Source organism: Pristiophorus japonicus, chromosome 3 (genome assembly GCF_044704955.1).
Source record: "Pristiophorus japonicus isolate sPriJap1 chromosome 3, sPriJap1.hap1, whole genome shotgun sequence".
Classification (NCBI taxonomy): domain Eukaryota; kingdom Metazoa; phylum Chordata; class Chondrichthyes; family Pristiophoridae; genus Pristiophorus; species Pristiophorus japonicus.
This window is the reverse complement of record NC_091979.1, coordinates 84,980,073-85,003,666: the sequence shown is the minus strand read 5'-3', so window position 1 is coordinate 85,003,666 and position 23,594 is coordinate 84,980,073. Positions and strand designations below refer to the sequence as shown.

Genomic DNA, 23,594 nt, shown 5'->3' with positions numbered 1-23,594 from the left:
TGCGCAAGTATCAGATCTAATAGCATTAACCTGATAGGTTTGCAATTGCATGCTAGTTATATCTCATAAGGGTGGTTAAAAGTTTTAAAATGGAAGATACTGTGATCAGATGGCAGCCTTTGTCAGCCTGCATGCCTCCAGTGTGTAGTTGGAATACCTGTAACTTCGAAATTATTCTAAACAACATGGTGGGGGTGGGGGGAGGGGGCAGGATTTTTAAAATGTTTTTAGATTGTATTTGTGAAAGAAGTTCTTCTGTTTTTGTATTATGATCTAGAGAATCATAAAATTACTTTTACGAAATAGTATCTTGGTCAGGGCTGTGGTCTCTGCACAAGCCTTTAAAGGCACTATTTAAGAATCGTGCATTTAACAGTACCTGTACTTAAAATTTCCACTTGTGAGTTTAAAATCTGATCTGATGAAGTCAGTTTGTTTAAAATAGGGAAAATGACATGTTAGTGATAGCTATTGACTGGCAAATTCCATCAAATATAACAGAATACCAATACCGTATAACCATTTGAAGTATCTTGGGTTAAAAATAGAAACTATTCTCCAAGGCGTGAACAACACCTACTGCTGAGAAAATGGGATGTTATGTGAGGTAATGAACCACTTTTAATGAATTATCCACTAGCTGCCTATTCTATATAAGACTCGGCCCATATAGCAACTATGATTGAGAAGTAGGTTGCTGAACTGGCTTGCCGTTCTGTCCCCATAGTGGCAGAGCTGATACTGGAAACCCAATAGTGTGGTCCTGTGGCTAATTTAGATCTGTGTTCTGTCAATCAGAACACTTGTTTACAAGCTATTGACATTGCTAAATTATCTAATGTATTGAGCTGGGGTTGCACCTTCAGAAAGTTGAACAAATAAACAAAACTATACTGCTTTAGTCACTATTTTCAGAAGAGAAAATGTTATTTGACACAGGCAAGAAATTGTTAAATAAACAAGTACAGTGGACTTGCATTGTTCCGCTCAGTTCTTTTTTGTTTGAAATATAGCAGCTGAAACTGAATGAGTATTAGAAATTGATATCAACTGGTACTGTATAGTAACAGATTAGTAGAAACATGACCATTTGGTCTTGTTTATAATTGACCTATCTTTACTTAGCTCCATGGTGAAAAGTGCCATTTATTAGTTGTAGTTTTGAGGATAGAAAACCTGTCAGGGCATAATTGTGCAGGAATGGTTTGATGCAGGATATCCCCATGACTTTTCCTGGACAACTGTTCCTTCTTGGAATTCAGCAATTGCATTTTTCCCTCTATTCATGGTAACCTCATATATGTACAGCAGGCTGCCTGTGGTAGCATTTGCACATCTTCAGAAGCTTCCAAATATTCCTACTGCTATTTAAAGGTTTGCATTTTCCATTGACCAGAAAGCTGAGAGGATTGAGGGTGAATGATTGCAGTGAAATACTGGGTTCCACAGAATGAGTTATAGATGCTGCCCTTGAGATAATGTATGAAGCGAATCATAGGTGGACTACCATGTTTGGCTCTTAAAGACAATGTCCCCATGGAAGAGCCATACAAAACATACTTTCTACTCTCATTCATTCACATGCATATACTCAAGTACAAAACTATTATATGCAGAATCATATAATATAAGCATTGTTTTGTTGCTCTAAAATGATTTGAAGTGTTCTGGCCTTGTGGTAAAGTTTCAAATTCTACACATGTTGATGGTGTGCAATCTTGAGGCATGGGTATGCACAGGAGTCAAAGAACAAGCATCAAGATTATAGAAGGGAATAGGGGAGGAACAGATTGGGAGTGAGCAACACTGTGCACCAAGCGACTTTTGGGCCATTCACTGAACACATGGTATAGGTGGGTACTGTTACCCTTGACAAATTCCTTCATATGTGTTTTTCTCCATTTGAACCGAGAGACTGCAGGTTAGTGTGCGATGCTAAGCCTTCTTATCACCTGCTACCATGAATAATGCCTGGGTACCCTCCTTGGAGGATGATCTGAAATACCAAATTGGGAACCCTCCTCACACCCGCCTAATGCAGCTGCATATCTACTTAAGTCATCCCTCAAACACTACTCATGCACTTGTCTACAGAATCAGTTTTGTGCCTCCACATTGTGTTTCCTTTATAATGTTTGATACTTCCTCTCCAAACCCTACCCTCACCCCAGCCTTGGCAAAGCTTAAATATCTGAAATTGAGTATGAAGCTTGATAAAGCTGAACTGATATGGCCATGTGTGGCACTACACTAGTTGGCTTATTCTGCACATCTTCTGACACAGCCACTGTCAGAGACTAGATGAACCAGATGTGGCATCATCCGGAGAAACAGCAGCTTGATCCATGCACCTCCTCAAAGTTAGGCAACTGCACATTGCATCAAACCAAACATTGAGTCAATTTCCCGAGTATGCACCAGCAAGATACCTCGCCACCAGCAGAGACTCAAAATTTAAACTGTGTAATCGCTGTCTGTTGTTTACAAATATGGTTTCCTGGTATACAAGGCAGGACAACATGACCCAATATTGGGATTTTTCAACTGTGCCTGTACAATCAAATGGTTAAGTCTGGAGGGATGATTTTTCAAGTGTTCCGCACCAGTCCTTCAGCTTGCTGTACTCACTTACACTTGAGAATGTTATGGTCACCAACATGTCATGTAACAGATGGTTTGCTAGTTGAAATTCTATTCCATTGTGGGCTGTAGCAAAAAAAAATCCTAATATTGAAATGGCATTTATTGCGGCACCTGCTAAGTAACAGATTTCAGTGGTTTTTGTTTCATAAGTTTTCGATGTATGTGTCATTAAACAACTAGCTGGATATGAGGAAGCATTTAAGAACAATCGTGGTAAAATAGGTACCAAAGCTACTAATGCATCTCTAAATAAAGTAAGTACTTTACTCAGCTGCTGTGTATTAATATCATTTTAAGAATTATTTTAAAAATTTGCTTTGCATGGAAGCTTTAGACCCAACAACAGATACAAAAGCTTTGAAAATCCTTTGGGGATATATAAAATAATTTCATAACTACAGTAAGGCTGAACTACTTCCATGTTCTATTTTTGTCCTGTATTAGGGCCTCCCGTGCTCTCCCCGCCCCTCCCACAGTATATTACATTAACTGCAAGTCATTTTCCATTGTTGCTTGGAGGCTTAGAAGGTCCCAAAGCCTGTTCTTTCTTGATACCATAATCTTCTATACTCGGTTTGCTTAGAGATATTTTTGTTGTGTCTTGCAAAATAATATCCTTTATAAACAATGATAACTGTTGGAAAATTAACCACAAAGACAACTCATACATCCTCAAGGAACTTTTATTATTCAAATAAAATGGATCTCCTACCTCTTCATTATTTTTTTGACTCATTCTACCTCTCCCCAAATGGAGAGAGGGTGGGAGGAGAGGGTTAGCATTGTCAAATTTTTAATCTCATAATACTCCTGTGAAGTGCCTTGGGACATTTCACTATGTTAAAGGCGATATATAAATACAAGTTGTTGTGATTCATGATAATACATCTAGTACCTTGCTCTGTGCCTTAATGAACTACTATTATAAAGTCTTGAAATCCAATTGTGTTCTCATTTCCAGCTGCTGTCCTATCTGATGAGCCTAGCCAGGCTGACAGTGTGCCTCTTGATATCCAGGAGACTGTCTCGCTTAAGGACAGAATGGCCATGTACCAAGCAGCTGTTTCTAAAAAGGAGAGCAGCAGCTCTTCAGTTGCCGTAAGTAGCAAACTTACTATTTTTTCAAAAAAGGTGATTGTTGTCAAATTTCAATGTTGATGTCCTTCAGTGTTCACTTGTATAGTACAAAGACTGATGTGTTTGTCGTTCGATCAATAGACGAGCTTGAGCAATAGCATGGACAACTTGAATCCCAGTAGTTGTAGAAGTGGGAAAAATGCTGGGTTTACTTTTCTTAGTGTAAGGGCTGGGTAGAAGAGGAAAAGCTCATTGTTTGCCTTGTTTGGGACATAACTAAGGCAATACATAACACATTCTTGTTTTTGTTTGTTTTAATTTAATGGAAGCTTTCTGTGGCTGCATTGTCTTTATCCCTTTGACTTATGGGCAAGAAATGCAGTCAAAAACTTCAGTTTGTCAAACTCACCAAACATTATCCAGATTTTAAATTTAAGAGGGGAGAAATTGCATCATTTGCGCCTCCCATTAGGGGGCGCTAACGGGGCGCAAATGACTTCTTGCCCAGGGCATGGGGCCGCTACCGCCTCTCACGAAATTCCGCGGGAGTTAGCGGAAGTGCAAACTGGTAGTGCTTTGCTCCTGCCGGTAGCGTCCCGGGTTGCTGCTCATCACTGTGCACAGCGACCATTTTTGCCCCAGAGCGAAACTTCAGTAGCGCCCTGTGAGGCTGCCGCGGGCGATACCCATGCCAGCTTCGTGGGTTGTGAACTGGGCCACACTCCGCTCGCGGGATAAAAATTAAAGAGGAGGTGTGGCGAGCAATTTTTATAGAATGGCCAACTTACCGGTCGTACCCTTGCCTTGTCGAATTCGTGGGGTCTGTGCCATGATGGTGCGGCCCAGCACTTCGCTTCTGTGTCAGGCTGCTGCTACGGCACCCTGCTCCCCGGTGGTGAATTGTTGGCCCTTTCACCCCATTGCAGAGTTTGCAGCATGCCCTCCCCTTTAACGGAAGGGGAGGGCCCTGTGTTAGCGGTAACCCCAATTTCATTGGCACCGCCTAGCGCAGGAAGTCCCACCGCATTTTGGCCCCAAACTGTTATAGATGTTTCATTATCTTGACAGAAGTTTTTGAAAGAAAAATGTATGCCACACCCTAACTTTGTGTTTTCCTTGGGTCTTTGCCATGATCAGAATACCATATCTGAGTTCGAAATTAGTCTCTCAAAGGGATTTCACAGGTGATGAGGTGGGGTTATTTTCTCTCTCGGTGGGAGGTTTTGCTTACATTGTAAGCTCTACTAAATCTTTTAACTAGTGATAAAGTTCTGCCAAATACAATTGAGCAATATATGACTCATACAGTACAATGCCGGAGTTAAACAGGATGTCATTTTGTACTTATCAGGAGTTTGAATGCTTTCTGTTCAAATGTTTATAGCTGAGTAAGTCTGGTTGATAAAGTGCAGGAGCTATGCTTCCACACACAATGCTGCCATACTTAAATTTCACGTGAACAAAGCTATTGGAGGTGAAATTAGTTGTGGGCGATAACGTGAAATAGCAAATCAGCAGCCCATTTTACACCATGGCTCAGTAATTGGTTGGAAGGTGCAGATAGAGAGTAAGGATAAAGGGAATATATTCTGATTAGCAGGATGTGACCGGTGGTATTTCCCAGGGATCTGTACTTGGGACCAAGCTTTTCATCTTGTATATTAATGACTTGGATGAAGGAATAGAGTTACATATCCATGTTTGCAGATGAAACTAAGCTGGGAGGCAGAATAAGTTGTGTAGATGGAAGCAGGAAGTTAAAAAGGGACATAGACTGATTAAGTGAGTGACAATACTATGGCAGAAGGGGTTCAATGTGGGGAATGTAAGGTCATCCATTTCAATGGAAAAGAGAATCAGGCAGAGTATAAAACAGGGGGCTGATTTACTATTGCGCAATTTGCAGTACTGCTCAAGGAGAATTATACCCCCATTATCATAGAATCATAGAAATTTACAGCACGGAATGAGGCCATTCCGTGCCGGCTGATAAAGAGCTGTCTAGCCTTATCCCACTTTCGAGCTCTTGGTCCATAACCTTGTAGGTTATGGCACTTCAAGTGCACATCCAAGTACTTTTTAAATGTGGTGAGGGTTTCTGCCTCTACAACCCTTTCAGGCAGTGAGTTCCAGACCTCCACCATCCTCTGCGTGAAAAAATGTCTCCTCCAATCCTCTCAAATCACCCTACCAATTATTTTAAATCCATACCCCTGGTTGTTGACCTCTCTGCTAAGGGAAATAGGTCCTACCTATCCATTCTATCGAGGCCCCTACTCCCGAGCCGCCGCACCTCCGCTCCTTTTATGGCCCAACCCTGCCGCGAAGGCATGCCACCTAAGGGAGTAGTGTGAGCTGTTACAGGGGGAGATGACTTGGAGAAGGGTGACTGGTTTGGATGTCACCAAAATCAAGGTCGTTGATTGGAGCGTGGGCAAGTACAGCAGGAGAAGCGGCAAGCAACAGAGGAGCAGGGAGGTCGGGGCGAAGGAGTGGCGAGAGATTGAAGAGCAATGCAATAGGAGCCCAGGAGAGACGTGAGTTCGAGGCCCAGAAGAGGCTGGGGCCCAGGGGCAGCACAGGCCAGCCTACACTGCGATATGTGTGTGCACTAGGTCCGTGCAGCAGAGCTGTTTTCCAGTCATCTTCATTAATCCTTGCCACTAGAACAAGACCTAGCTCTGTCAAGTCCGCATGGTGGCTGGTGTGCAACGGCCACCACACGTTAAAAAAATCCACGCAGAGGCATCTTCCACCTTTCCATATGTAGTACGGGACCTCAAATGTCTGGTCCTTCATTGAAACACCTGTGAACTCATCCCTTTTTGGTGTGGAAGCAAGTCATCCTCGATGCAAGGGACTGCCTAAGAAGAAGAAGGATCTAGGCCCTCATAATTTTATACACCTCAATAAGGTCTCCCCTCAGCCTCCACTGTTCTAAAGAAAACAAACCCTGCCTATCCAATCTTTCCAAATAGCTAAAATTCTCCAGTTCAGGCAACACCCTTGTCAATCTCCTCTGTACCCTCTCCAGTGCAATCACATCTTTCCTGTAATGTGGTGACCAGAACTGCACACAGTACTCTAGCTGTGGCCTTACAAGAGTGTTATACAGTTCAAGCATAACCTCCCTCCTTTTGTATTCTATGTTTTGGCTAATAAAGGCAAGTATTCCATATGCCTTCTTAACCACCTTATCTACCTGGCCTGCTATCTTCAGGGATCTGTGGACATGCATTTCAAGATCTCTTTGTTCCTCTACACTTCTCAGTGTCCTACCATTTAATGTGTATTTCCTTGCCTTGTTAGATCTCCCTAAATGCATTTCTCCGGATTGAATTCCATTTGCCACTGTTCTACCCACCTGACCAGTTCATTGATATCTTCCTGCAATCTACAGCTTTCTTCTTCATTATCAGCCAATTTTTGTATCATCGACAAACATATTAATCATAGCCTCTACATTCAAGTCTAAATCATTGATACATACAACAAAAAACAAGGGACCTAATACTGAGTCCTGTGGAACTCCACTCGAAGCAGCCTTCCACTCACAAAAAACACCCATCAACCATTACCCTTTGCTTTCTGCCTCTGAGCCAATTTGGATCCAACTTGCCACTTTGCCTTGGATCACATGGGCTTTTACTTTCATTGACCAGTCTGCCGTGTGGGACCTTATCAATAGCTTTGCTAAAATCCATATACACTACATCAAACGGGATTACCCTCATCAATCCTCGTTGTTATCTCCTTAAAAAATTCAATTACATTAGTCAGACATGACCTTCCCTTAACAAATTCATGCTCACTGACCTTGATTAATCCGTGTTTTTCTAAATGATGATTTATCCTATCCCTTAGAATTTTTTCCAATAATTTTCCCATCACTGAAGTTAGGCTGACTGGCCTGTAATTACTCAGTCAATCCCTTTCTACCGTTTTAAACAAAGGTACAATGTTAGCAGTCCTCCAGTCCTCTGGCACCACACCTGTAACCAGAGAGGAATGGAAAATGATGGTCAGAGCCTCTGCTATTTCCTCTTTTGCTTCTCTTAACAGCCTGGGATACATTTCATCCTGACCTGGATATTTATCTGTCATGTTTGTAACTACAATGTAACACCACTGTATTACTGTATACACTCAACACAGATGCACACCTTGTCACAGGGGGTGAACTTGTGGGAGACACTCCTTACCTGATCACTCAGGTATATAAAGGGAGGTCCTACGCAGGGTCATCACTTCTGGAGTGCTGAATAAAGAGTTAAGGTCACTGAGTGGCCTTGTCCCTAGAATGTGCCTCATGTGGTTTCATGCTGTAGAGTAAGGACTTTACATTGGCGACGAGGAACGGGAATTCACGACCCACGAGAATGACCACCGGTAGCACAGAGGAACGGTACTGTGTTGGGGAAGACTGGGACGATTTTGTTGAGAGGCTTCAGCAGAGCTTTGTCACGAAAGACTGGCTGGGGGATGCAGTGGCCAACAAGCGTTGGGCTCATCTTTTGACCAGCTGTGGGCCAAAGACTTATGCGCTCATGAAGGACTTACTGGCACCCGAAAAGCCGTCGGACAAAACCTTTGAAGAGCTTAGCAAGTTGATTGGGGAGCACCTCAAACCGGCAAGCAGCATACACATGGCTCGACACGGATTCTACACGCACTGACATCGTGAAGGACAGAGCATACCGGACTGTGTAGCGTACCTCAGGCGCTTGGCCAGCCTCTGCAAGTTCACAGACGCCTGCAGGGGGGAGATGCTAAGGGACTTCTTTATGAGGGTATCGGTCATGCAGGAATTTTTCGCAAGTTAATTGAGGCCAAGAACTTGACCTTGGAAGCGGCGGCGTTGTTGGCTCAGACTTTCATGGCGGGGAAGGAAGAGACGAAAATGATTTACGCGCGCAATTCTGCCTCCAATGCGGTGATGGATCAGGGAGTCAACGTCTTCAATGCTACTCAGAGCGACGCGGGCAGGCAGGGACAGTCCGACATTCATCAGGCAGCAATAGACCCCAGAGTAGGATCTCAACAGAGACAATGGCAGGCTGACCGGACGTTCACGCCATCACAGTGGACAATGCGGCCCGGGATGGGGCCATTGACACCCACCAATAAGGTACTTAAGAGCAGTCAGAGGGACAGTCAGTGCGGAATTCCTGGCCACGGCCCTTTTGTCCCCAACAATGGATACTTTAACTCATGCTGGAGGTGTGGGGGAAAAAACTCAGCCAGATCTTGCAGATTCCAACAGTTTGCCTGCAGAAACTGCAACCTCAGTGGCTATTTAGCTCGGATGTGCTGAAAGCCTACAACCAGACTGATATATGAGGCAGATGGACCAGAAGAGGGTTCTGTGAGGCAGGATGACTTTTGGGGCAATTCGATGGACGTCGAGGTTTAGCGGGTCCATGCGGCAAATATTCACAGTTCATACACCAAAACGCCACCAATGATGATGAGGGTTTTATTGAATGGTATCCCAGTACACATGGAGCTGGACACGGGGGCCAGCCAGTCACTCATGGGCGTTCAACAATTCGAGAAGCTATGGTCACTCAAAGCCAGTAAGACCCAAATTAGAACGTATCGAGACACAATTACGGACTTACACCAAAGAAATCATTCTGGTGCTAGGCAGTGCAATGTTGGCTGTCACGCACGATGGCTTAGTGAACCGGCTGCCGCTCTGGATTGTCCCGGGCAATGGTCCCACACTGTTGGGGAGGAGTTGGTTAGCCGAGATGAACTGGAAATGGGGGGATGTTCACGCAATATCCTCGGTGGAGCGAAGTTTGTGCTCACAAGTCCTACAACAATTCGAGTCACTTTTCCAACTGGGCGTCAGGACTTTCAAAGGCACTAAAGTAGTGATACACATCACCCCGGACGCCAGGCCAGTGCACCACAAAGCCAGAGCGGTGCCGTATGTGATGTGGAAGAAAATCGAGAGCAAATTGGACCAGCTATTGCGAGAGGGCATCATCTCGCCTGTTGAAATCAGCGACTTGGCGGGCCCCATCGTCCCTGTTCTTAAAGCGGATGGCTCTGTCAGGATCTGTGGTGACTACAAGGCCACCATCAATCAGGTGTCCTTACAAGACCAATACCCGCTCCCAAGAGCAGAGGACCTCTTCCCCACACCAGCAGGCGGCAAGCTGTTCACCAAGTTGGATCTCACTTCAGCCTATATGACCCACGAACTGGCTGACAAATCTAAACTGCTGACCACCATCACCACGCACAAGGGACCGTTTGCATATAACAGGTGCCCATTTGGCATTCGATCAGCGGCCGCGATTTTTCAACGCAACATGGAAAGCCTGCTTAAATCCATCCCTGGAACGATCGTATTTCAGGACGACATCCTCATCACGGGTCGAGACAACAAGGAACATCTCCAAAACCTGGAGGAGGTGCTGCGCTGACTGGACTGGGTACGCCTGCGACTCAAGGCGTCTAAATGCATGTTCTTAGCTCCCGAGGTTGAGTTTCTGGGCAGGAGGGTTGCTGCAGATGGGATGCGGCCCACCGAATCCTAAACAGAGGCGATTCGACCAGCACCCAGGCCCTGCAACACATCGGAGCTTCGTTCATTCCTGAGACTGTTGAACTATTTTGGGAACTTTCTGCCGAACTTGAGCGCGTTGTTGGAGCTGCTACATGTGCTCCTGTATAAGGGTTGCGATTGGTTTTTGGGGGACTGTCAGGAACAGGCTTTTGATCGGGCGCGAAACCTACTGTGTTCAAACAAGCTGTTGACCCTGTACAACCCTTGCAAAAGTTTAGTTCTGACATGTGATGTATCGTCCTATGGGGTTGGGTGCATGTTGCAGCAGGGTAATGCTGAAGGTCAGCTACAATCTGTGGCTTATGCCTCCAGGTCTCGCTCTCAAGCAGAACAGGGCTATGGGATGGTTGAGAAGGAAGCGCTCGCATGTGTCTATGGTGTAAAGAAAATGGTAGGAAGTTTGAATTAGAGACGGACCATAAGCCACTCACATCCCTGTTGTCAGACAGCAAGGCTGTCAATGCCAACGCATTAGCTCGCATACAGCGATGGGCTCTCACGCTAGCGGCATATGACTACTCCATCCGACACTGTCCCGGCACTGAAAATTGCACTGACGGGCTCAGCAGGCTCCCACTGGCCACCACCGAGGGGGCAGCCGAGCAAAGCGCTGAGATGGTCATGGCTGTCGATGCCTTCAACAGTGCAGGCTCCCCTATCACAGCCCGCCAGATCAAAATCTGGACAAATGGGGATCCCCTCCTATCCCTGATTAAGAAATGTGTCTTGACTGGGGATTGGGCGCCCACATACGGAGCATGGCCTGAGGAGATCAGACCATTCCACAGACGGATGGATGAGCTCTCCATCCAAGCTGACTGCCTATGATGGGGCAGCCAGGTAGTCATGCCCCAGAAGGGCAGGGAGGCATTCATCAGGGAACTCCACAGCGAGCACCCAGGCATTGTGATGATGAAGGCCATTGCCCAGTCACACGTTTGGTGGCCTGGAATTGATTCAGACCTGGAACACTGTGTTCATAGGTGCACGACATGTGCCCAGCTGGGCAATGCCCCCAGGGAGGCCCCGCTCAGCCCGTGGCCCTGGCCCACCAAGCCATGGTCACGCATTCACATGGACTACGCGGGCCCTTTCATGGGGAAGATGGTCCTTATTGTTGTAGATGCGTACTCGAAATGGATCGAGTGCATCATCCTGAAGTCATGTGTGTCATCCACCACCGTGAAAAGCCTACGTGCGATCTTCGCAACCCATGGCTTGACGGACATCCTGGTTAGTGATAATGGCCCATGTTTCACGAGCTATGAATTCCAGGAGTTTATGTCGGGCAATGGCATCAATCACGTCAGGACTGCGCCGTTCAAGCCGGCCTTCAATGGCCAGGCGGAACGCACAGTCCAAATCGTTAAGCAAGGGATGCTCAGGATTCAAGGACCCTCCCTACAATGCCGCCTATCGCCCCTCCTGCTGGCCTACAGCTCCCGCCTGCACTCGCTCACGGAGGTCTCGCCCGCAGAGCTACTCATGAAACAGACACTTAAAACTCGGTTGTCCCTCATCCACCCAGCCCTGACCGACATAGTTGAGGGCAAGCGTGAGGCACAAAATGAGTACCTTGACTGTAATTCGAGGGGGAGATGTATTGAAATAAATGATCCTGTATTCGTCCTCAATCACGCCATGGGGCCCAAATGGCTCGGTGGTACCATAATTGACAAAGAAGGGAATAGGATCATTGTGGTAAAACTCAACAATGGCCAGATATACCATAAGCATCTGGACCAAGTAAAAAAAAGGTTCAGCAATGACACGGAGGAACCTGAAGAAGACCACGAGATGGAGCTCACACTACCGTCAGTGAACGTGCAACAAGAGCAATTAGAGGAATGCACAGTCCCTGAGGTCAGACCGGACAGGCCGGAATCACCACAGGTGACAGACACTCAAGTCAGTGACCAACAACCAGAGCCCCAACTGCGGCGCTCCACGCGGGAGCACAGACCACCTGAAAGACTAAACCTTTGATCCCAATAAGACTTTGGGGGGGGTGGGGGAAGGTGAAGTCATGTTTGTAACTACAATGTAACACCACTGTATTACGGTATACACTAAACACAGATGCACACCTTGACCACCCACAGGGGGTGAACTTGTGGGAGACACTCCTTACCTGATCACTTAGGTATATAAAGGGAGGTCCCATGCAGGGTCATCACTTCTGGAATGCTGAATAAAGAGTTAAGGTCACTGAGTGGCCTTGTCCCTGGAATGTGCCTCGTGTGGTTTCATACTGTAGAGTAAGGACTTTACATTATCCACTTTCAAAGCTGCTAAACCCCATAATACTTCCTCTCTCACTATGTTTATTTCATCTAATATTTCACACTCCTCCTCCCTGATCGCAATGTCTGCATTACCCCTCTCTTTTGTGAAAACAGACGCAAAGTATTCATTAAGAACCGTAACCATGTCTTCCGACTCCACACACAGATTACCTTTATGATCTCTAATAGGCCGTACTCTTTCTTTAGTTATCCTCTTGCTCTTAATGTATTAGTAAAACATCTTTGGGTTTTCCTTAATTTTACTTGCCAAAAATGTTTTCATGCTCCCTTTTTGCTTTCCTAATTTTCTTTTTAATTTCACCCGACGCTTTCTGTACTCCTGTAGAGTTTCTGCAGTATTGAGCCCTCGGTATCTATCATAAGCCTCCCTTTTTTTCTTTATCCTACCCTGTATGTCCCTTGACATCCAGGGGGTCGCTAGATTTGTTTGTCCCATGCTTTTTCTTTAAGGGAACGTACTTGCTCTGAACCCTCAGGATTTGCTCCTTGAAAGCCTCCCACTACTCTGACACTGATTTATATTCAAGTAGCTGTTTCCAGTCCACTTCGGCTAAATCACATCTCAGCTTAGTAAAATTGGCTTTCCCCCAGTTGAGAACTTTTATTCCTGGTCTATCTTTGTCCTTTTCCATAACTACACTAAATCTCACAGAATTAAGATCATTAGCACCAAAATGCTCTCCTACTGCTTCCACTTGCCCAGATTCCTTCCCTAACACTAATTCTAGAACGTTGGGCTTGCTACATACTGGCTAAAAATGTTCTCCTGAGTGCATTTTTGGAATTCTGCACCCTCTATCCCATTCACACTAATTTTATCCCAGTTAATATTAGGGTAGTTGAAATCCCCTATTATTACTGTATTATAGTTTTTGCACTTATCAGACATTTGCCTATATATTTGCTCTTCTATCGCCCTCTGACTGTTGGGGGTCTATAGTGCGCTCCCAGCAATGTGATCGCCCCTTTTTTGTTCTTCAATTCAACCCATATGACCTCGTTTGATGATCCCTCTAACATATCATCCCTCCTCACAGCTGTAATAGTTTATTTAATCAATATTGTGAAACCCCTCCTTTTTTATTTCCCACTCTATCCCATCTGAATACCCTGTAACCAGGAATGTTGAGCTGCCATACCTGCCCTTCTTTCAGCCAGGTCTCAATAATAGCTATAATAATTGGCATTAATAAAGGGAAACAGGGAAATGGCGGAGACTTTGAACAAATATTTTGTATTGGTCTTCACGGTAGACGACACTAAAAGCATCCCAATAATTGATAATCAAGGGGCTATTGGGGGGGAAGGGGAACTTAAAACAATCACTATCACTAGAGAGAAAGTACTAGACAAACTAATGGAACTAAAGGAGGACAAGTCCCCTGGACCTGATGGCCTGCATCCTTGGGTCTTAAAAGAGGTGTCTGCAGATATAGTGGATTCACTGGTTGTGATCTACCAAAAGTCCCTGGATTCTGGAGAGGTCCCAGCAGACAGGAAAACTGCAAATATAACACCCTTATTTAAGAAAGGAGAAAGACAGAAAGCAGGAAACTATAAACCAGTTAGCCTAACATCTGTCATTGGAAAAATGCTGGAGTCCATCATTAAGGAAGTAATAGCAGGTCATTTAGAAAATCATAATGCAATCAAGCAGAGTCAGCATGGTTTTATGAAAAGGAAATCATGTTTGACAAATTTGCTGGAGTTCTTTGAGGATGTAATGAGCAAGGTGGATAAAGGGGTACCAGTAAATGTCATGTATTTAGATTTCCAAAAATCATTCGATAAGGTGCCACATAAAGGTTACTGCAAAAGATAAGAGTTCACAGGCTTGGGGTTAATATATTAGACTGGACAGAGGATTGGCTAACTAACAGAAAACAGAGAGTTGGGATAAATAGGTCATTTTCAGCTTGGCAAACTGTAACTAGTGGAGTGCCACAGGAATCAGTGCGAGGGCCTCAATTATTTATAATTTATATCAATGACTTGGATGAAGGGACCGAGAGTAATATAACCAAATTTGCTGATGATACAAAGATAGGTGGGAAAGCAAGTTGTAAGAAGGACACAAAGAATCTACAAAGGGGTATAGATAGGCTAAGTAAGTGTGCAAAAATTTGGAAGATGGAGTATAATGTGTGAAAATGTGAGGTTATCCACTTTGGTAGGAAAAATAAAAAAGCAAATTATTATTTAAATGGGGAGAGATTACAAAATGTTGCAGTACAGGGAGATCTGAAGGTCCTTGTACATGAAACACAAAAAGTTAGTATGCAGGTACAGCAAGTAATTAGGAAGGCAAATGGAATGTTGTCTTTTATTGCAAGGGGGATGGAGTATAAACGTAGGGAAGTCCTGCTACAACTGTACAGGGCGTTGGTAAGACCACACCTGGAGTACTGCTTATTTAAGGAGGCAGTTCAGAGAAGGTTCACTAGATTGATTCCTGGGATGAGAGGGCTGTCCTATGATGAGAGATTGTGTAAAATGAGCTCATACTCTCTGGAGTTCAGAAGAATGAGAGGTGATCTCATTGAAACATACAAGATTCTGAAGGGGATTGACGAGGGAGATGCTGAGAGGTTGTTTCCCCTGGCTGGAGTGTCTAGAACTAGGGGGCATAGTTGCAGAACAAGGGGTCGCCCATTTAAAATGGAAATGAGGAAGAATTAGATACCAATGATATAGGTAAAAAACACGATGAGGCCCTACATTTGAGGTCCTGAATTTAGGGAGCGAGGAGTTAAATTAAAAAGTAGGACCTCAAAGGTAGTAATCTCAAGATTGCTACCAGTGCCAGGTGCTAGTCAGAGTAGGAATTGCAGGATAGCTAAAAAGAATATGTGGCTTGAGGAGTGATGCAGAAGGGAGGGATTCAAATTCCTGGAACATTGGAACCGGTTCTGGGGGAGGTGCAACTAGTACAAACCGGATGGTCTGCACCTGGGCATTGTCCAATGTCCTAGGGGGAGTGTTTGCTAGTGCTGTTGGGGAGGAGTTAAACTAATATGGCAGGGGGATGGGAACCTATGCAGAGAGACAGAGGGAAGTAGAATGGGGGCAGAAGCAAAAGATAGAAAGAAGAAAAGTAAAAGTGGAGGGCAGAGAAACCCAAGGCAAAAATCAAAAAGGGCCACATTACAGCAAAATTCTAAAGGGGCAAAGTGTGTTAAAAAGACAAGTCTTCAAGGCTCTGTGCCTCAATGCGAGGAGTATTCGTAATAAGATGGACGAATTAACTGCGCAGGCAGCAATTAACGAATATGATATAATTGGCATCACGGAGACATGGCTCCAGAGTGACCAAGGCTGGGAACTTAACATCCAGGGGTATTCAACATTCAGGAAGGATGGACAGAAAGGAAAAGGAGGTGGGGTAGCGTTGCTGGTTAAAGTGGAAATTAACGCAATAGTAAGGAAGGACGTTAGCTTGGAGGATGTGGATTCTGTATGGGAGAAGCTGCGAAATACTAAACAGCAGAAAACACTAGTGGGAGTTGTGTACAGACCACCAACAGTAGTAGTGAGGTTGGGGACAGCATCAAACAAGAAATTAGGGATACGTGCAAGAAAGGTACAGCAGTTATCATGGGCGACTTTAATCTACATATAGATTGGGCTAACCAAACTGGTAGCAATACGGTGGAGGAGTATTTCCTGGAATGTATTAGGGATGGTTTTCTCGACTAATATGTCGAGGAACCAACTAGATGGCTGGCCATCCTAGACTGGGTGATGTGTAATGAGAAAGGACTAATTAGCAATCTTGTTGTGCGAGGCCCCTTGGGGAAGAGTGACCATAATCTGGTAGAATTCTTTATTAAGATGGAAAGTGACACAATTAATTCAGAGACTAGGGTCCTGAACTTAAGGAAAGGTAACTTTGACGGTATGAGACATGAATTGGCGAGAATAGACTGGCGAATGATACTTAAAGGATTGACGGTGGATAAGCAATGCCAAACATTTAAAGATCCCATGGATGAACTTCAACAATTGTACATCCCTGTCTGGAGTAAAAATAAAACGGGGAAGGTGGCTCAACCATGGCTAACAAGGGAAATTAAGGATAGTGTTAAATCCAAGGAAGAGGCATATAAATTGGCCAGAAAAAGCAGTAAACCTGAGGACTGGGAGAAATTTAGAATTCAGCAGAGGAGGACAAAGGGTTTAATTAGGAGGGGGAACATAGAGTATAAGAGGAAGCTTGCTGGGAACATAAAAACTGACTGTAAAAGCTTCTATAGATATGTGAAGAGAAAAAGATTAGTGAAGACAAACGTCGGTCCCTTGCAGTCAGGCGAATTTATAATGGGGAACAAAGAGTGCACAGACCAGTTGAACAAATACTTTGGTTCTGTCTTCACGAAGGAAGACACAAATAACCTTGCAGAAATACTAGGGGACCGAGGGTCTAATGAGAAGGAGGAATTGAAGGATTTCCTATTAGTCAGGAAATTGTGTTAGGGAAATTGATGGGATTGAAGGCCGATAAATCCCCAGGGCCTGTCTGCATCCCAGAGTACTTAAGGAAATTACCCCAGAAATAGTGGATGCATTGGTGATCATTTTCCAACAGTCTGTCGACTCTGGATCAGTTCCTATGGACTGGAGGGTAGCTAATGTAACATCACTTTCTAAAAAAGGAGGGAGAGAGAAAACGGGTAATTATAGACCAATTAGCCTGACATCAGTAGTGGGGAAAATGTTGGAATCAATTATTAAAGATGAAATAGCAGCACATTTGGAAAGCAGATGGGATCGATCCAAGTCAGCATGGATTTATGAAAGGGGGGAAATCATGCTTGACAAATCTTCTAGAATTTTTTGTGGATGTAACTAGTAGAGTGGACAAGGGAGAACCAGTGGATGTGGTGGTATTTGGACTTTCAAAAGGCTTTTGACAAGGTCCCATACAAGAGATTGGTATGCAAAATTAAAGCACATGGTATTAGGGGTAATGTACTGACGTGGATAGAGAACTGGTTGGCAGACAGGAAGCAGAGAGTCGGGATAAATGGGTCCTTTTCAGAATTGCAGGCAGTGACTAGTGGGGTGCCGCAGGGCTCAGTGCTGGGACCCCAGCTCTTTACAATATGCATCAATGATTTAGATGAAGGAATTGAGTGTAATATCTCCAAGTTTGCAGATGACACTAAGCTAGGTGATGGTGTGAGCTGTGAGGAGAATGCGAAGAGGCTGCAGGGTGACTGCGACAGGTTCGGTGAGTGGGCAAATGCACGGCAGATGCAGTATAATGTGGATAAATGTGAGGTTATCCACTTTGGTGGAAAAAAACCAAAAAGGCAGAATATTATCTGAATGGAGGCAGATTTGGAAAAGGGGAGGTGCAATGAGACCTGGGTGTCATGGTACATCAGTCATTGAAAGTTGGCATGCAGGTACAGCAGGCGGTGAAGAAGGCAAATGGTATGTTGGCCTTCATAGCTAGGGGATTTGAGTATAGGAGCAGGGAGGTCTTACTGCTGTTGTACAGGGCCTTGGTGAGGCCTCACCTGGAATATTTTGTTCAGTTTTGGTCTCCTAATCTGAGGAAGGATGTTCTTGCTATTGAGCGAGTGCAGCGAAGGTGCACCAGACTGATTCCCGGGATGGCTGGACTGACATATGAGGAGAGACTGGATCAACTGGGCCTGTATTCACTGGAGTTTAGAAGGATGAGAGGGATCTCATATAAACATCTAAAATTCTGATAGGACTGGACAGGTTAGATGCAGGAAGAATGTTCCCGATGTTGGGGAAGCCCAAAACTATGGGACACAATCTAAGGATAAGGGGTAAGCCATTTCGGACTGAGATGAAGAGAAACTTCTTCACTCAGAGAGTTGTTAAACTGTGGAATTCTCTACCACAGAGAGTTGTTGATGCCAGTTCGTTGGATATATTCAAGAGGGAATTAGATATGGCCCTTACGGCTAAAGGGATCAAGGGGTATGGAGAGAAAGCAGGAAAGGGGTGAATGATGATCCATGATCTTATTGAATGGTGGTGCAGGCTCGAAGGGCCGAATGGCCTACTCCTGCATCTATTTTCTATGTTTCTATGTTTCTGTAGGAGGGTTGTGAATCTTTGGAATTCTCTACCCCAGAGAGCTGTGGAGGCTGGGTCATTGACTATATTTAAGGTGGAGATAGACAGATTTTTTGAATGATAAGGGAGCCAAGGGTTATGGGGAGCGGGTGGGGACGTGAATTTGAGGCCAGCATCAGATGAGCCATGTTTTTATTGAATGTCAGAGCAGGCTCGAGGGGCCGTAGAGCCTACTACTGCTCCTATTTCTTATGTTCTTATGTTCATACTCCTAAGTGCTATCTGTGCTCTCAGCTCATCTGCCTTATTCCCTGGACTCCTTGTATTGAAGTATATACCATTTGGCACTGCCAAACTCCCGTGTTGTCTATTTTGTACCCCGTGTTTCCTCTGCCTTCCAAATTCACTTTCTAATAATGTCAGCATTTCACTCCACAATTGTGTTAAAAAATATTAAGACCTCTGTAAACATCCAATTATCTTTACAGTCTTTTGCTGCAAACTAGCTGCATTCATCCAAGTTCAGCTTTCAGCAGATAAACCTACCCGAAAGGCTGAGAGTGGTGATCTCTTGGATGTGCTGATCCATGGATATACTGGTGGATGCAAGGCTATCCTGACGGCTATTAAATCTTCTCATTAAACAAGAGAAGTACTGGTCTGGCTAGTATGCCACAGTCTGAAGGTCTTTATCGGAGTCACAGCAGCTTCACAATCCCAATATGTTGCAATGACTTACTGCTTGCTCAGTGCTGCTTTCACAATTTTTAAAGAGATTTTCTGATCAAAATATAATGTTAAAGTTTGGGCGCCATAGTGAGTTAAAACATTGTTCCTTTACCTGTGGGACGAGTTTGACTCCATTCTAAACCAATGAGATATTCTTGGACATCTGAGTGGAATGAGTTTGGAGGCGATTTCAACTGGGAGCTAGTTTCAGCAAAGTTTCCAATTGGCACATGCGCACAGAACTGATGTTAAAATTGCAGTGTGAATCCAGTTATCCGATACTATGTAAACTGGGAGTCTTTGTGGCTTGATACAGAAACAACTTCTCCCACCTTGATGTGTTCAAATATATAACAAGCTCTCTTTTTAAAAATAAAATTAATTACTTTTTTCCCCCACTTTATTTCAGTCTCATGGATGCATAGGTTACAAAACAACTGCATTAACATTCACACTGTGCACAAAACCTAAGTTAGCTGAATTTTTTTGAGGTGTGATTAAAATGTAATTTACCATTAAATTGTGTTTTTGACCATATTGAAGATTCAGTTTCTTTAATAAAAAGAAAATGCTCGAAATACTCAACAGGTTAGGCAGCATCTGTGTAGAGAGAAACAGAGTTAACATTTCAGGTCAATGACCTTTTGTCAGAACACTCAAACTACCCAGATCTTTATTCAGGGGTATAATACAACGGCATCTTATATTTGAGGTCTGATGGCTTAATTGACAAGGAACAGTATGGCGTATAAAGAAAAATATAATTCTAAATGATATGCAGGGAATATGTTTTTGTGATGCCAAAATACTCAAACTTCCTTTGCATGTGTATAATCACTAGTTTGAGCTTATAGTCACTTCTTTCCAACAACTTGTTGAGACCCATATAGCCTTGTTCTTTGATGGGTGGCGTGCTAAGGGCTAAACCTAGCTGACTGGAAGGGTTGTTTATTTTGTATCATAGGCTGCCAGGCATACATTGAGTTTCTTCAATGTATTTGTCAGTTAGATTGACAAACGTGAGATGTCAGTGGACAAGGCATGGAATATTTTCAATATGCTAAGTTAAGGTTGATACCATGAGCTAAAACCAGGCATCTCTTTGTGTGATGGGGTGCTGTCATGTCAAGTTACCCTGTTGCTGTTATTCATTAATTTCAAAAGTGATAAGGGGGCTGGGGACTGCCAGTAACACAAGGTAATTCAGAAAAGGTATTTTTGTATCTGTGCAATAAAAGTAAGTTATTTAGACTGATGGATTCTGGAACTATGGCAGTTCTTGTTTCTTCACCCCAGAGGTGGTGATTAATCGGGCATCTACTTAGCCATATTACAACACCTGAAATATGTTTGACAGTGATCTCATTCCAACAATTTACATGATCTTGCTAGCCTTCTGTGCAAAAATTGACTTCTCTGAAAATGTGCAATTTTAAGATGACCTGTTTTCCTACAATTGTGTACATATTGAAATAATTATCCATGTCAGCCTTTTGGGGATTCTTTGCAAACAGTGACATATATCAAATACATGAGAAATGATAAAGAGTGTTGTGTACTATTTTAGCTGAAGTACTGATGAAGTTTATTGAAGCTAACATCAGTAAGTTTACATTTTATCCTTCAGTTTGCTAGCATATAGCATCAGATATTGATGCTGATGCTGAAGAATAGGATATTTTCCTGCATTTGTCACCAGTGTCAGCACCAGGTATTCTCAGACCAAGAAAGACACCAGCTCGATATACCATAAAGCTTTTGTCACACTGCCTCTCAAATTTGCTTTTCCCACTCAACTTCAAACGTTACTCACTAATGCATTATAGACTGAGCATAGAAGGTGGGAATGGAAAAGAAAATCTGGTAAGGTGTAAAACAGACAGTCGATTTTCTATGCCCCATTTTACACTACCACTGAAATCGAATTTTACCCTGTTTTCCAAAATGGAAAGAATTATGTGAAGTGAAACATGGAAACAAAAGGGTTAAATACTGAAAGCAAGTCCAGTTTGATATATTAACTGTGTTGCTTTCCGGTAATCAAATGCGGATTATCATCTGTTTGCAAGTTAAATCAGTAATATTATCCTGCACACATTTATGAAAGGTTGGGGGGTTGAAGAAAGGTTCCAGTGTTTTCCAGGTAAAAAATCTTGGAGTTTTAGTTTTCTCAGGCAATTTCTTGGCTCTCGTAGCTTTTCTCTACCAAGTTTTATACTTCCTGCAAAGGTGCAGTAATATTAATCGCACCGCGTGAAAGTGCTGAAGAAGAATACAACAAACATGTGTTTTATGATATTACATTTTTATGCTTTTTTTTGCTAATAAATTAGTGCTGCTGAAGCAAAGTGAACCTTTGCAAATTGCATTAAAATTATTTAATGCAAAATGTTTCGGCTCACCAAAACCAGGCTATGTCTTTTCTTTTCCCTCCGCTGCCTGTTGATTCTCTCTTTCTCTTCTCCCCCTTCCGAGATTGTTGGAGAATGGAACTTTTCCAGTAACTGGCTTGAAACTGCAATGAAGAATGCCAGTTTGGATGAACTAAAATAGCTTGCTGTACATGGTTATACAAATTGTTTTGTGATTTTTGGCCTTGCTAGACATTACCTTAGAAAAACCACTGGTAAAACAAACTAGACACACCAGGTTAATACATTAAGATACTCAGGGTTTCTCAGAATTTTGGTTTTCAAGGGATTACAACATATTTCTTTGTCATCATTCTGTCAGGATGCAGAAGAAGAAGCTCGAACCTTGCCTGGAGGCCTTGCAAGCATGAAGAAACAGTTTGAAGCACAAGAGATTGCTTCCTCACAGAGCACTGCAGCTCACTACCACTACCAGCAGCGATCTGTACAGGTAATTAGTTGCACTTGTGAAACTTGGCTTTATCAATGTAGGCTGCAAACTTCAGCTGACACCTGATATAATTGCTGTTAGGTCATATTTTAAAATTGTCAAAGTCATTAGACTTTTCTTAAAATAACAAAAATGGTGCTCTTTGGATCAGATATCAGCTGCTTCTTTATTTAGTTGTCAGCCTTGGCTCGGTGGTAACATTCTCACCTCTGAGTCAGCAGGATGTAGGTTCAAGCCCCACTCTAGAGACTTGAGGACATAATCTAGGCTGGCACTTAAGTGCAGTACTGAGGGAGTGCTGCATTGTCGGAGGTGCCGTCTTTCAGATGCTATATTAAAAGCGAGGCCGTCTGCCCTCTCAGGTGGATGTAACAGAACACATGGCACTACTTCTTCAGTTCTCCCAATGTCCTGGTAAATAGTTATCCGTCAACCAACACCTGAAACAGATGATTTAGTCATTTATTTAATTGCTATTCACAAATTGGTTAGTATGTTTCCTGTATTACAACAGTGATTACATTTCAAAAGTACTTCGTTGGCTGTAAAATGTTTTGGGACATCCTTAAGTGTGAAAGGCGCTATATAAATGCAAGTCATTTTTTTCTTAAAATCAACATCTTTTTGATTAATCTTTACTCACTTTTCTGAAGAATATCAAAGAATGTTTTAGTATTAGTGAGTAATGCACAACAATTGTGTTTGTGCTAATTATATTTTAAAAAGAGCATGGTCACAACAGTTCAAGGGCATTGTGCAATTAGATGGCACTGTCAACATAATATTATACAACATAATGTTACAGGCAGACACACCCTCTAGACCCTCTGCTGCAGGAGATTCCCCCAAAAATGTTAAAAGAGGACTAGAGATGTTCTAATGAATCAGGAAACTTGGGGGAAGGGGAAATAAAATCGGAACTGTGGAAAAATTAAAGCTCTTCTGACAACATTGCCAGTAATGAACAGATGCCTATTCATATAAATATTGAAATGCATATGTGCAGTCGTAGTTTGCAGGTGTTATTCTGAGGTAAAATTAATTCGAGGGTGAAAGGAAATGTGGTTTCTGGAAAACCAACATTTCTTCACTTAGCAGCAAGGAATCACTCGAAGAAAGACCACAAAAATGCAAGGAATGTGATCCCAGCGGTTACATTGGAATTGCGCCTGATGGTGCCCTCCTGCGTTGACCCTGCTAGAATTTGATTCATTTCCTGGTGCCAGTGCTGATGCAGCATGGACTGAACAGTGAGCCAGCAATAGGCTGACAAATCCGAATTGACCACCTGAAACAAAATGAGGGTCAGCACAAGTGATCACCATCCATTTCCTTTCTCC

General features: G+C 43.4%; 1 protein-coding gene across 3 annotated transcripts in view; it reads left to right on the top strand.

Annotated features, from left to right (window-relative positions):
* The window catches only part of xirp2b (xin actin binding repeat containing 2b), a 203,308-nt gene that overhangs the window by 122,053 nt on the left and 57,661 nt on the right, over positions 1-23,594 (top strand). For all 3 annotated transcript variants that reach the window (XM_070875510.1, XM_070875511.1, XM_070875512.1), the window contains 2 exons: positions 3,605-3,741; positions 22,126-22,254. In XM_070875510.1, the coding sequence (XP_070731611.1) occupies positions 3,605-3,741; positions 22,126-22,254 (266 nt within the window). The remainder of the gene's footprint in view (positions 1-3,604; positions 3,742-22,125; positions 22,255-23,594) is intronic.